Here is a 16,203-nt window from a genome sequence, read left to right on the forward strand (position 1 = left end):
GCACAGTGAGATCCAAGAAAGTTACTAAAAATATTCTGCTTACCCACAAAATTATAGTCCAGCCAGCTAAACTTGTCTTGCATGAAAAATTACAGGATCAGATCCACAAGACAATATAAATGGCAGCTTTCCAGAAACAATATGTTCATTGAGATTCAGCTTGTGTTTAGGTAGAGGAAATCTTGTTTCACTGCTTGCTTAGAATTATATAAATACGAAGCTAAGCACCTGTGCTATAAGGGTGAATTATGTTATCTGTCTAGATAAAAAAAAGCTTTTGTATTACATAATATGCTGTTGTAAGTTACCACTGCTCTTCTGAGGTAGACTTCAGCTATCCATTGTTAACACTGAAGAAGAGCACTGCTTTCATAACATGTTTGGATTAAATGCTATGCTGATGGAGTAGTTTTTGGAATATTATTGATGTGTTCATTTATTTTATTGTGTAGTTAGCTATTTGGAGGTAACTTGATCATGCACAAAGTCATGGTCCTCTATTGTGTTCTAGTTGATATAATTATTGTGTATGTAGCATTTTTCTCATTTTTATTCTCACTTTCTTTAAAACTATTCATAGCAGCTGAACTGATCACCTTTAAGTTAATTAGTAGTGAATGGTAGGGTATTAAAATAAGGTAAATCAATAATCAATCATTTATGAGTTCCATGTTCTATTAAACTAAGAAATACATACCCATTCTTTTTTTTTTGAGTTGGGGTCTGTATAAAATGAGAACCAACTTCTGTGATCCCAGATTTTGTGTATTATCTGATGGGAAGTGGTGCACTTTGCTGCTTTTGAATATGCCATTTGAAAAAGAATTACATCCTTATATGAGAGAAGGGGTCTATTTTTCAGTATGAGGAGTTATACAATAGTTTCTGTTAATTCTTTTCACCTCAACCTTGTTGTTGTAGATAAATTTGGATTTTTTGTCCAAATGATCTAAACTGGGTGAAGAGATAGTCAACTCTAATTAAATGGGTTGAAATACAATCATAAATATAACAATTCCGGTACTTTTTTTGGATTAGATGGACGATCCTTTCATTAATCTGTAGTTGCAATGCTGTCTATCAAGGATTTGTGCCAAGTCTACAGTTCCCACAGTGCATCTATGCATCCTCAATGACATGCAGCTTCAGCTGAGCTTATATGTTTGTAATGAATTGTGTGGGTAGTTTTAGTGCATATATTCATGCAAGGAATTATACACTAAATGTATTTAGAATAAAGCGTTAGCTATACAGACATCTTTTTTAGACTACAGGGATGACAAAATTGAAGTTTTCATGTTGATTTCTGGTTTGGCAAAATACATGGGCGACAACTTTTTTTTTCCCCAGACAAAATAACTTAATGCCTTGAAGTTAAACATAGTTAATGTATGGTTATAAAGACAAGGTATAAGCCAGTCTATGGAAATTTTTAGTACAATGTTGTGACTTCTAGGATTTATTTCCTCATTCTGCATTTTTCACTGTAGTAAAATAACTGCCTTAAAAGGGAAGTCTGGGTTTCTCCAACTATGCTTACCAACTTAGCTGGATGCATAGTTGAATCTAACCTCACTGGCTGCATTACATCCTAGTATGTCACATGACTCAGCTCTGTACTACAAAACACTACAGAGAATGGTGAAGTGAGCTCAGAATATTAGTGATAATACTGTTTAAAAGGCTAGTCAGAAGTAAAAATACATTTTGTTTTCTTGACTATTCATTATACTATACCACTCATTCTAAACCTTATTTAATTGGTGGCAAGATATCTGTGATCTTTTCTCTTCATGTCAGCAGCATTAGACAATGCTGAAATTAGTTGAAAATTAGCAACATGTATCAGAAGGCGTTTCATCATACTAGACTTGTTGCTGCCTTTGCCTGTTATTAGACTTAATCTGCACTTGCTATGTTTTTATCATTTTCAATAAAATGCAGCCACACTTGAAATCTCTTCTGTTTATAGTAGTACTTTCCCTGAGTCCCTGTTTTGTCTTTACTTAAAAAACTCACAAACTCGTGTATAGATAAAACACTTTGAAAGAAAAAAAATTAAGAATCAGTACTAGTACTCAATAAAGCTATTGTGTTTTATCAGACGATTTTGGCAACCTTTAACTGTTTCATTCTCTGTTTCCATCAGTAGCCGCATGTAACCAACTACATGGAATTAAATGTTTGCAATCGCAAAAGACGGGCTCTCCAGATTGATATCAGTGTGAATGTTAAAAAGGGGCCTTCATGATTACTGGTGAGGATTCAACTGAGAGAGCCTAAGTTTGTAAAAGTGCAAAGGAAGAGAAAGAGAGAAATGATAACAAGGGATCAGGAAGTAAAAAGTATTACTGTAGTATATGGTGCAGCATTCAACCGGAATGATAGAGGGACTGGTGACCTATGTCTAGTAGCCAAAGTTTATTTAGTAGCATGCATGATGACCAATAATCTTACTGTTATAAATAAATACCCAAGCTAAATATATACTGCTCAAAAAAAATTAAAGGAACACTTAGAAAACACATCAGATCTCAATTGAAAAATAACATGCTGGATATCTATACTGATATGGTCTGGGTAGTGTGTTAGGAACGAAAGGAAGACACATTTTTTGATGGAAATGAAAATTATCAACGTAGAAAGGGCTGAATTCAAAGACAGCCTGAAAATCAAAATTAAAAAATGATGTGGCAGGCTAGTCCCTTTTGCCGAAATTTCATTGCAGCAACTCAGAATCGTACTCCGTAGTTTGTATGACCCCCACGTGCTTGTATGCATGCCTGACAACGTTGCTGCATGCTCTTAATAAGACGACGGATGGTGTCCTGGGGATCTCCTCCCAGATCTGGTCCAGGGCATCACTGAGCTCCTAGACAGTCTGAGGTGCAACCTGGCAGAGTCGGATGGACTGATGCATAATCTCCAAAAGGCGTTCTATTGGATATATGTTAAGATGAGCGTGGGGGCGAGTCAATGGTATCAGTTCTTTCATCCTCCAGGAATAGCCTGCATGCTCTCGCCACATGGAGCTGGGCATTGTCGTGCACCAGGAGGAACCCAGAACCCACTGCAGAAGCATAGGGTCTGACAATGGGTCTAAGGATTTCATCTCGATACCTAATGGCAGTCAAGGAGCCGTAGTCTAGCCTGTTGAGGTCTGTGCGTCCCTCCATGGATATGCCTCTCCAGACCATCACTGACCCACCACCAAACCAGTCATTCTGAACGATGTTACAGGAAGCATAATATTCTCCACCGCTTCTCAAGACACTTTCATGTCTGTCACAAGTGCTCAAGGTGAACCTGCTCTCATCTGTGAAAAGCACAGGGCACCAGTGGTGGACTTGCCAATTCTGGTGTTCTGTGGCAAATATCAGTCGAGCTCCACGGTGCTGGGCAGTGAGCACAGGGCCCCACTAGAGGCCACCCTCATGAAGTCTGTTTCTGATTGTTTGGTCAGAGACATTCACCCCAGTGGCCTGGTGTAGGTCATTTTGTAGGGCTCTGGCAGTGTTCATCCTGTTCCTCCTTGTCCAAAGGAGTAGATACCGGTCCTGCTGATGGGTTAAGGACCTTCTATGGCCCTGTCCAGCTCTCCTAAAGTAACTGCCTGTCTCCTCCATGCCCTTGAGATTGGCAAAGGCACGTATTGATGTGCCATCCTGGAGAACTTGGACTACGTGTACAACCTCTGTAGGGTCCAGGTATTGCCTCATGCTGCCAGTAGTGACACTGACCATAGCCAAATTCAAAATTAGTGAAAAAACAGTCAGAAAAAATGAGGAGGGTAAAATGTCAATGGCCTCCACCTGTTAAACCATTCCAGTTTTGGGGGTTATCCCATTGTTGCCCCTCTAGTGCACCTGTTGTTAATTTCATTATGTTAGGTTATATATAATTTCATTATATATTAGGTAAATATATGTAAATTCTACTTATTTTACTACTGAATTTTATTTTGTTTACAAAATGTGTACACTCAAATATAATAATACATAAATATAACAATATAACAAAAAAATTGGGAGTATGCTCCCCTCGACTTTCTCGTATACTGAGATAGAGAAAAAGGTCATCAGAACCACTTCCATTTGCGCAGTATTTCTCAAATATCATATGTCTTCGTTTCTCATCATAACTTATTTATATTATCAAAACACAATCATTTATCTCTATTTATAATCAAACTTTATATTAAAATGATATTTTCACACTTAGGGAGGTTGAAAATGATGATGGAATTTTTTCATGATTACATATGCATTACCTAGATTACATGCACAGTGAAAAAAGTTATAGTCACCTAAAATGTAGAAAAAGTGTTAGTATTGTATAATATTTGTTGCAGTAAATTGCTGTAGGTAAAACTGCATTTAGCTACATTAAATTATGATAATGATGGCAGAAATAAAAATAAATAAATAAATAAACGTATTACCAGGAACATGACATTACGTCTTTATATTTACATGGCATGTTCAATGTTTACACGTTATTGTTAAAATGATGATGTATAAATTAAAATAAAATTGACAATAGTTATTGAAAGAATGTGTTATATTGAATAGTTTTTAATATCATGTACACATATATATTTCCATGATAAAATACTGCTTCGGGTTGAGTAATTTTTTTCCTCAAATTTCATATCTGTTTGTTTTTTATCATTATAAAGCTCCATACAAAATTCGAATCATCTGTCTGTAGTTATAACCATAGTTTACTTGAAAATTTGCGTAAGTATTCAGTTAAAGTATCACTTCTGATTGCCGGAAGTGGCCCAAAAGTTGATAGGATTCCTTAGTTTTCATATAAAGCAGGTGTACAAAATCTCATTGACCTAGGTCAAAGCATTTTTGAGTTATCATGTTTACACACAGACATAATTTAAAAAATTGTATTTGTGGACTCAGAACGTCAAGATTCATCAAAATCTCAAGGTTAAATTTATTTATGATTCCTATACTTTCTCTATACTATATATATGAGAAAAAATAGATTAATTGCTTGATGGGGAATACCATTTTTAAAGTGTAAATATGTTTAAATCCCTTTAAAATTATAAAAATACAAACCCTTGAAATTCAAAACCACCTTTTTTGCCATCATCTTTACAAACAGGAATAATTTCTTTTAAATCCATTCTTTGGGCTTGTTTGCTCTCCACTGATAAGGTTGCTGAGAATTGCGTAAATCACACACATTTAGACACACATATACAGTGTATAAACAACATAACATGACTGTAAACGTCTGTGACATTATTTGTATAATGTTCACTTATTTTCATTTAATTCTAATGTAGGGTAAAATAATGTAAAGAACAAAGAGATAGAAGACACAGTCATATATATGTACACACAGACATCACACAGGATATGCAGGTTTGAGTACTCAGACAGTTGGGAGTGTTTATGGTTTTACATCATAATGTAGGACAGGCAGATCGCTTGTCCCTTACACGTTTATGCAAACTTCCCCTCTGTTAGTGGACATGAGGGAAAATAACAAATCCACTGCTAAATACTGGGGCAGATCGCACCATTGCTAGTCCTGCCTCAAATGTGCCCGCCTGAAACAAAGAACTTTGTTTATTCTAATGTCTTCAATGTTATAACCTAATTCAGGACGGCCTAAAGATCACTGAAATATGCATTCTCAGGATAGAAGATAGTCAGTATTTTGGGTGCTTTTTTTTTGATAATTCACTAAAGGTTGCAGTTTTTCAAGGAAATAATCATTTCCAACTAAACCTAGAAAGCCTTGCCCTTGCTTTTTTGATTTAGTTTTGGGTCAAGATGCAATTGTTTTAACCCCCTGTATGTTTGAGAACTAATTGTACCCCCAGCCATGCACATACTTCAACAAAACATTTTCTTCATTCTGAAAGAAGTCTGCCATGACAGGTAAAAAACAGTGTTGACCCACAACACCACACTATTACCAGAATGAGACTTTAAAGATGTTGGAGGGACATAACAGACACATTGCTCAAATAAGAGACAGTAGCATTTTAAGTGGGCTTTAGAGGTGATATTTTTTCTCTTGTCTATTCTTTAAACATTAGTATTTTAAAAAAAACATAGCATTTTTATCATTTGTTATTGCACAAGGCATGGGATGGCATTAGATTGTGAGACCTTGAGTTTGAGGAAAGGTTTTTACTGATTCCAAAAACCTTCAGCAGTAGGGACCAGAAGCACAAGGTTAAATCACGAACTTGAATTGTTTCTGACCTATTAAAGTGTAGCATTTTTCTTAAACTATTGTTTCAAATTTTACATGTTTACCTTTTTTTAGGTTGTATCTCACCAGTGTTCTCACAGGTGTGCATATACCATTGGAAATAGTTAAGTAAAACCTGGTTTGGCATTAACAATTTTCCACTAGTGTTTATCTTAATAAGATTCAACAAGTAGATGGAACTATTCTCTCTTAATGCTTATTAGGTGGTAAAAAAAACAAGTCTTTCTTTAAATGTATACTTACAACTTAGCTTAGAAACATTTTTCTAAACTGAAATATAAGATTAACATTGCATTTGTATGACCATGCCTGAAGGAACTATGTGGATCCAGATATGATAAAAGCTCCTATTTTTTAAATGTGTTTTGTAGCTAGAGTGCAAGGTTAAGAAATCTGTACATTGATCCTTGTTCTCTTTGGAATTCTCTGGCAGTACCCAGTAACCATAAGTATTGTGCTGGTGCTTTCATGAAGCTAGGCTTTGCTTGGCTAATGGGTTGATGTGTAGAGGGTAGGTTATGTATTGATGTGTCTGGGTTGCTTTTTTATGCTGTGTCTGATTTATGTGTTTGCTTGAAAGTTGGGAGTTACTTTGCAGATTTTTAATTAATAATTTGTTTTGTGGATTCCTTGGATTTGGTTGGCCAAGGTAGATCTTATAGCTTTCTTTTTTTCTGATTAAGCATTTCCAGACCAGCAAGGTACTGTATGTGTAAGTGGCTTGTTTTGGTGCAGTATGTGACATTCTGATAAAACTTTAAATTTAGAATAGAAAGAGACACTTAATGTGCGAAAATTGAACATTTGGATCAAGGTTAAACCTCTCTCGAATATTAGTTTCAAACTTGTCTAATAGTCAGCAACTCTGGTACCAAAAGGTTGATAGGCATTAGTGAAAAGACACAGCAGTCATCTTTAAACCTAGCAATAGAGAGAGGAAAGTTCTACTTATGAGACAGTCTGCTTATTAACAGAAGTGAGATGTATGCTTGTACTAGTGAATTATACAATCTATTATAAAAACGAGTGTACCCAGCACTGCTGGATGTTAAATGAAGTGTGGTCAAGAAATAAAAATATAGGCTCCAAACCAAAATGTCATTGACTAAACCCAACTTGGGGTACAACTTTGCATATCTTTGCCAAGTCCCAAAAAGGCTTCCTAGGCGCCCTTCCTTAATACAGTGCAGGTGCGGTCACTAAAAGTTAACCGGGAGAAAATTTTGTAACAAAACAAATGGTCTTCCCCTGTACAATTGGGGAATCTGTGCAAAATGTGTTGGAGATAGGTTCAATGGTGTGGGTTTGCATAATGGACAAATGATCACATAAGTGCACTCTTAGCTTTATATGCAGTGCCCTCCATAATGTTTGGGACAAAGACATATTTTTCCTTCATTTACTCCACTGGTCCTCAGTTTAAAATTACAGATCAAAAAATTCAGCCACAAGTAAAGTATACATTGCAGTGTTTAATTTAAGGATATTTGTATACATTTTGGTCAAACCACACATAAATCACACTTTTTATACATGGTCCCACCCCCCATTAAATGGCACTTTAATATTTGTGACAATCAAGGTTATTATAGTTATCAAAAACTAAAATAAAAATTGAAACTATTATTAAAAAAACATTTTCGTAAATTGAAATAAAATAATTAACAAAACTGAAATGAAAAACTAAAACTAAATGAAACTATTAAAGTAGCTGGAAAGACTAACTGAAATAAAATAATAATTTACTAAACATAATTTTAGTTTTCGTTTTTGAATTGATTTTCTTGCTGTTAGTTATTAATCCTTATAACATTTAACTCTAAAACTGAAAACCAACCACCACGAGCCGCCCGCATGTATTCATCCAGTGATCGGTGGCTGCTGACAGAGGGCGGCTGTTCACGCAGCATTTGCGGTGACAGAGCAAGCTGAATATGTTTGTAAAGTTTGTGGAATAGAAAGTGATTTACATGCCGCCTTTCTTTGCATTTGTTGTATATCAAGATGTAATTCAAACGCCTGAAATCGGAATGTGCTGCTCAACAAAAACTTTACCATATTGACAGAAAAATCACGAGTGAGTAAGGTTTCAGTTTATTTCTCAGGTACCTGCTTTTTGTTGACAGTAATTCACCTGCCACTTCGCACTTGAAGTATACAAAGTATAGAGAAAGTATACTAATCATGAAAAAATTCGACCTCGACATTTTGATGAATCTTGGTGTTTTAGAACTCCCTGAGTCCGAAAATGCCATTTTTTGGAATTATGTCTGTATGTGTGTGTGTGTGTGTGTGTGTGTGTGCGGTGTGTGTATAAACACGATATCTCAAAAATGCAACTATATAGATGGATGAAATTTGGCATGTGATTGTTACACCAAAACTGTAGATCTATATTAACTTTTGGTCCAAATCCATTAACCGGAAGTGGTACTTTACCTGAACACATACTCAATTTTTTTTATTAATGCAGCTGCAGAGTCTGATTTATTCAACTTTACTTTTATAATAATTGTTCAATATATTATTAATTTGATTTGATTTGTTGTTGATGGTTCTTTAATGATCATTGTCTTGCGGTTTACTACTCAAATATCCATCCCCATATCTGAGTACTCGAGAAAGTCTGGGGGGAGACCACTCCTGATTTTTGAAAATAAAACGGCACTGATTGAGAGACTGACAAGGTCATCATACAAGATCAGCATATTCTTGCTGACCAATCACTTTTGCTTTAAAAATGTCGTTTAACAACAAAGCAATACAAACCTTATAAAATTCCTGAGTTGGCAATGTCTCTACTGAACTACAGGTGGGTGGGGGAAGAGAGTCCGCCAAGTGGTGAAAAGCTAAACATACTGATTTGTTTTTGTATTTATTCTATATTTATTCATTTATCTTTTTAAGTTCATATTCACAGCTCAAAATAGCAGATACTGTGAAAATAATCCAGCAGCAGAATTATTCTTTAAAATATCTGTCCCCATTTTTTCAATGTTTCTCTCTCTCTCAAATCAGGTAGTTGAAATATCATATTCTTTTTGTTCTTAACCTGAGCCATATCATACATATTGCATACCAGGGAGTTTTCCTGCCTTGCATCCAAACCTCCTTCAGGTGATCCTGCTCTGGATAAAAAGGTTTAGATAATGTATAAATTGTTCTTAAACTCTGATGCTGTCTTTGTCATTTTGTGCCTGTCCATACTCTTATTACCTGCTCATGCTCTGCTCATTAAGGGTTTACCATCCTTATACATGGGCTATTCAAGTCTCAATGTCCCTAAACTTCACACTACATGCTTGTTTTACTTTGTTTCCCTCAATACAGCTAGGTGGGGTCTGCACACTCATTCAATCCTAAGAGCCCTGTTCTTCCTTAACCCCTGTGATTTTCATGGTTACACCTGTCAGAACACAGTAGAATATCTTCTTATTTGTTTATATCTTTTCAGGCCTGCAGGTGCAAAATTCTGTCTATAAATTGTTTGTGCCTGAGATTGAATCAGAGATCAATATAGCTGATAGAAAATAACAAAGCCCAGTGTTTGAGATTTTTAAATGAAATATTGAAGGCATTCATTATAAGCACATTGTCGTTGGAGCAGGATATGATGTGTGTTGTAGACATTTAAAGTAAAAAACTCTCACACCTTAAAATTCACCTAGTTTTCATTACAAATTGGCCCGTTCTGGGCAAGAAAAGGAAAAGAAAAAAGTGCCAACAGTCAGCACAGATTTGTTCAGCACAAATGACATAGAAAATATTTTAAAAATTATAAAATTGTGTAGAATTGTATTTAGTATTCAGTACCTGGTTTTGATTATGCTTGTTTTTATCAGACAAAAACAAAACCAAATAATTAAGTGTGTTGTGTAGTGTAGCAAGCGTCCACTAACATTAAATTCATATTATATCCAAACCCGTTAAGTATATAGTTCTGTCTCATTGTGACACAAAAACTAAAATCCATAGTAACTCTTTAACAATACTACAATTACTAAAAAATAAAACTGAAACTAATATATATATAAAAATAAAATAGAAATGTCTTTGTAAAATAAAAACTAAACTAAAACTAAAAGTACATGATAAAGGAAAACTAAAACTAAACTGAATTTCCAAGTAAGGTCAGAAAAAATATAGAAATAAAAACTAATATAAAAAGGCAAAACTATAATAACCTTGGTGACAATTGGTGTCACATGTGTTTGTGATTACTCAGGTGTGTTTCATTACTTCATTAGTGCAGGCGTAAGATACCTAGGCTTGCTTCAACCCTTTTGAGGCTGTAGTTGTCATTGTTCAACATGAGGACAAGATTGGTACCAATGAAAATCAACGAAGGGTGAAAAACAACAATAAAACTATTACAGACATCGGAAAAACCTTCTGATTACCTAAATCAACTGTCTGGGATGTCATTCAGCAGAAAGGATGCACCGGTGAGCTCAGTAATTGCACAGAGACTGGTAGGCTCTACTGCAGATGACAGAAGAATCTTCAATATTGTAAAGAAAAAGCTCAAAACGCCTGTCTGACAGATCTGAAACAGTCTTCTAGAGGCAGAAGTTTGTTTCACAAAGATGACCAGATTACAGTTTGTGAAAAAGTTCTTAAAAGAGCCTGCAGAAATCTGGAAAAAGGTCTTGTGGATAGACCAGACAAAGATTAACCTATATCAGTTTGATGGCAAGATCAAAGTGTGGAGACGAAAGAAACTGCCCAAGATCCAAAGCATACCACCTCATCTTTAAAACATGGTGGTGAGGTTGTTATGGCTTGGGCATCTATGGCTGGCAATAGTACTGTCACACTTACCTTCATTGATGACATAACTGCTGATAGCAGTTGTGCAATGAATTCTGAAGTGTATAGAAACGTCTTACCTGCTCAAGTTCCAGTAAATGCCTCCAAACTCGTAGAATGACACTTCATCCTACAACAAGCTAATGATCCCAAACACATTGCTAAGGCAACACTGGAGTTTTTCAGTGCTAAAAAATGTAAAATTATTGACTGTTCAAGCCAGTCACCTGGTTTAAATCCAATTCAGCATGCTGAAGAGAAAACGTAAGGTGGCAAGCAGGAGCTGAAGATGGCTGCATTAGAGGTTTGGCAGAGTATCACCAGAAAAGATATTCAGCACCTGGTGATGTGTATGAATCACACACTTTAATTAGTTATTACATGCAAGGGATATGCCACAAAGTACTAAGCATGATTGCTTTAACATACATACAGTTGCTATGTCTTAAGAATTATGTTGCCCTGAAATGGTAGGACCATATATAAAAAGTGTTGTGATTTCTACATGGTGTGACTGATAAGAACATTGTGCGTCTTAGTCCCAAACATTATGGAGGGAACTGTATGAGATTTGCAATATATTATGTGTTACACAATTTACACAACAGAGGAGTTGTGATATTTCTTGAGTAATAATATCTGTAGCATTGTTGGCATTGTGTTGTTAGGCACAGACTTCATCAGTTAACAGCAGTTACAGATAAAAGCGTGGATCCTTTATGTTAATGTATGTGTATTATTAATTTGTGATACAAGAAAAGGATACAAGCATCTTTATAATATTTGCCTGCTATTTCCACACTAATTGTGTGTTAGCACATGCACAAAATGGCACAGTAATAGTTTAATAGTGTATACACAAAAGACATCTTCTCTTCTCTTTTTCCTAAAATGTTCTGATCTGTTGTGCCCTTTTCTGATTACTACTGTCTTTTGTAGTATTAGTAACAAACTAAAGACGGAGATTGGCATTTATATATGTGAGACATTTGAAGAAAAAAGTATTGAACAAGGAGTTATGATGTAAAAATCTTTTAAAATAATGCATAAATATTTATCTTAATATTTATCCAAGTATCTTGATTAATGTTCATTTTCAAAAGGGTTTTGGTGAAGTATCGCCCAAGAGTCTCTTTGTCAATCTACAGTAATTAGGAATTCAAGGCAATGTTACTGTTTTCAGTTAATAAAAATAGATTAAAAAATGTAACTAATAAGCTTCTCACTTCTGCAGATGACATTGAAGTAGGAATGGCAGATACATTCGACTGCTAATTTAGATTAACCTGGTCAGAATTTGTAGTGGGAAATATATGTGGCAGAAAAATGTAAATAAAAGTAAAGTTTTAAATGTAAGAAGTAAAAACTGTTGTTACAATGCAGTTTGTGATTACATGAATCACTGTTGTACAGTCCATTTAAAAATACATAAAAATATTGTATGAAAACAACACTTAAAGATATTTTGATCGTATTTTTCATCATTATGTACATGGGAAATTATTTAAACTTTTTTGATATTTGTCTGAATTATTCATTGTTTAATGAACTCATTGTTTTCAGAATTAATACTGACCTGAAAATGTGGGTTATAGTGTGTGCAGAGAAATTAAAAGATGACTATGAAGTCTTAACTTCATTTTATTTTGGAGGAGTTTGGGTACATTGTCAAGAATACTGCACTAAATGCCTGTAGTAATTGCAACATTTTTTGCTGTACTGCTGTTACAGGAGGGCCGATGGAAGCCTTTCATTGTGAAGCCAATCCCATCCCCACTCATGAAGCCATTGTTGGTCTTTGTGAATCCTAAGAGTGGAGGTAATCAGGTAAGTGTTCTCAGAATGACTAGAACTTAGAGGTTTCTGTCTAAAAGGTTTTGGTTACAAAGGTTTCAATTTACATAATTTTCACAGATACAAACAAGCACATAAAACTCCATAATTCTTATTTTCAACTACATTTCAACTAATTTTAATATAGAAACTTCACATTTTTTTCAATTATGATTAAAACAGACTAGTTTTAATATGTATAAATGTGTCACTTATGTTGAGGCATAGTAGAGTACGTATTTTGTCACCATTTTAAATCATTTTGTGCTTTTATTCACATATGACTGAATTTAACTAGTGGTGTAGGCAGCACAAAAGAGTGCAGACACAGGTAGACAGCTAGATTATCAGCTGATGTTTACCTGAGAGGTATAACCTGCTGTTTGTAATTGTTCTAAATGGTTGGTGAGTTATTTTGCTAATACACTTGTGCCTATTTTAGTAGAGAAAAGGGTCTACATGACCCATCGAATTTATTTTTGAATTTCATATTTACCGAAGACTTTAGAAGTATTTTGGTGGTGCCCGAATTGTTATAGTTTTTTTTTTTTATTTCAAAAATCATTAGCTTTAGTGATGATAGTTTTGATTAACTTTTTTTTATTAGCTAAGTTCCTTTGATATCTTTTTGGACCTAGAGGTTGTCCACCCTGCCTAGATGTTATTGTGCCAACAGTTGCAGGTTTTATCAGTAGTTGATTGATACTGTTCCCTTAGATTCTTGCTATAGGAGGTGTACCAGGCATGGCCCTGTCAGTTAAACTCACTACACAAGCCATTAGTTCAACTGAAAAGTTTAACAAAACCTGTCAGCTGTTCTTTTCGATCCCTAGCTTGGACAATCATGAAAGTGTTCTACTTATTCTGCTCTGCCATGTCCTGTGATATATCTTTAATTTAATTTGAACATGTCAGTTTTAATAGGGTGCATACTTGTAATGAGGAAGTTATTCACAAAAAATGGAGTTTACAGTGAAAAAAATTACACACAACTATGCTGTTTCCAATCAGTGAAATTCACTTCAACAGAGGAAGAAAGGTCTTTAGCTCCTATTTGTGAGCATTTTCTTGTGCTAATTCCCAAAGTATATGCCTGCTATTTAGCTTTTAAATAAAGTTCTTTAGTGAAAAAAATAGTATTTTACTGTAATGTATAGACATTTTGTTGAGCCATGAGACGTGTGCTATGGTATTTCTGGTGGTACAATGCCTCCTTCCCCAACTATAATTTCAGTCTTGGTGACAGAAATTCTAAAGATGCATCTGTGACAATGACGATACTCGGTAAATTACTTCATTATACTTGGAGCAGGCAAAAACCCAGCCTCATCTGCAAAGATACTGTGAAAATAACAAACTTGCAACACCTATAGCCCCACAATTTGCTCTAACTGATGCTGTCCATTGTCACTTGTCTTCTTGTAACTTCTTGAACGTTCTACAGATTCTCAGCCTTATTTGTAAATTAGGGGCTTTGACTCCTCCCTTTTGGCCCTTAGTTTGTCTTTCTTCAGACAAACTTCAGTCTTAGATGCCTTCCTCCCCTTCTGCTGGAGGGAAGGGGAAATAATAGTTAATATAAGTCTTTAAAAAATACTTTGCTACATAAATTTGATTCATTGTTTATAAGTTACACTTTGCTGTTCTTAGCACCTTTCACATTCGAAGCGGGACTTAGATCAGTTTTTCCTAGAAAATTATTATTAATGGGTGATATTAGTTGGTGATGGTGGGTGGAATCCCTCTTAGAGAAGTGGTAATGATAATTAAATAAATAATAATACAAAGCACTTCATTTTACAACAAACAGGAAAATATACAAATTTGTATTAAATTTCAATAAGTCTTATCCACAGAAAAGACTCATTAGCTTACACAAGTTAGCTTCATGTGAACCATTTAGAAAAGACAGACATTTTTATACATGCACCCCTCATTTTCAGGGAGTCAAAAGTATTTGGACAAACTAACAATCATGTGAATATAACAATCATTTTCAATTCTTGGATGAAAATTCTTTGCAGTCCATGACTGCCTGAAGTCTGGAACCCATGGCCTTCTCCAAGTACTGGAATTCCACCCTACTTATGCTTTTCCAGGCTTTTACTGTGGCTGTCTTCAGGTGCTGCTTGTTCGTTGGACTTTCTGCCTTTGGTTTTGCCTCCAGCAAGTGAAATGCATGTCCAATTGGGTTGAGGTCAGTTGTCTGACTTGGAAATTGAAGAATATTCTACTTCTTTGCCTTGAATAGCATTTGGTTTGCTGACACAGTATGTTCTGTGAAGCATTGCCCTGTCAGTTTTATAGCATTTTTCTGAATTTGATCAGAAATCATCCTGCAACTTTTGTCTGTAGTCATATCATCAATAAACACCAGTGACCCAATTCCATTGGCAGTGATGCATGGCTATACCATACTACTGCCTTCACCATGTTTCACAGATGATGTGGTATGCTACAGATTATGAGCCATTCCTTCTCTTCTCTATATTTTTCTTCATCCATTATTCTGGTACACGTTAATCTTAATTTCATTTGTCCAAAGAAAACTGGACTGTTTTTTTTAAATATATTATGGCAAAGTCTAATCTGTCCTTCCTGTGCTTAAGGATTACCAAAGGCTTGCACCTTGTGGTAAACCTTCTATATTTACTTTCATGAAGTATTCACTTGATTGTAGACTTTGGCAATTATAGGGCAACCTCTTAGAAAGTGTTCTTGGTTTGGCTAAATGTCGTGAATTGTTTTTTCTTCACCAAGGAAAGTCATCTAGCATAGTTGCCATCCGTGGTTCTCCAGGACTTCTGGTGTTGAGGAGTTAGTTCACCAGTGTGTTTCTTCTCTCTAAGAATGTACCAGATGGTTGATTTGACCACTCCTGGTGTTTCTGATATCTCTTGGATGGGTTTGTTTTGTTTTCTCTGCCTAATGCCTGTTTTTACTTGCATGGACAGCTCTTTGGACCTCATATTGAGAGTTCACAGTGACAGCTTCCAAACGCAAATTCCACACTTGGAATCAATCCCAGACCTTCTGCCTGCTTAATAGTTAACGAAATAATGAGAGTCCTGTTCACACCTAGCTATGGAACAGCTTGTCAGTCAATTGTCCCCAAGCATGTGGGGACCATGGCTGTCATTCCTAAATGGCTCATACTATATTTCTGTTACACTCTTTGAATTAATGCTGAAAGCATGTAATTATTTATTAATTTCAAATCCATTGTGGTGGCATATAGAGCCAAAATTATGAAAATTGCGTCACTACCCAAATACATATGGACCTAAATGTATACTCCTGACAACTACAAGG

At 35.3% G+C, this 16,203-nt stretch overlaps 1 protein-coding gene across 16 annotated transcripts in view; it reads left to right on the top strand.

Moving 5' to 3' along the window:
- dgkza (diacylglycerol kinase, zeta a) overlaps positions 1-16,203 on the top strand; it is a 218,608-nt gene that overhangs the window by 116,495 nt on the left and 85,910 nt on the right. For all 16 annotated transcript variants that reach the window (XM_051922702.1, XM_051922705.1, XM_051922694.1 and 13 more), the window contains one exon: positions 12,790-12,885. In XM_051922702.1, the coding sequence (XP_051778662.1) occupies positions 12,790-12,885 (96 nt within the window). The remainder of the gene's footprint in view (positions 1-12,789; positions 12,886-16,203) is intronic.

Source organism: Erpetoichthys calabaricus, chromosome 2 (assembly GCF_900747795.2).
Source record: "Erpetoichthys calabaricus chromosome 2, fErpCal1.3, whole genome shotgun sequence".
Lineage (NCBI taxonomy): Eukaryota > Metazoa > Chordata > Cladistia > Polypteriformes > Polypteridae > Erpetoichthys > Erpetoichthys calabaricus.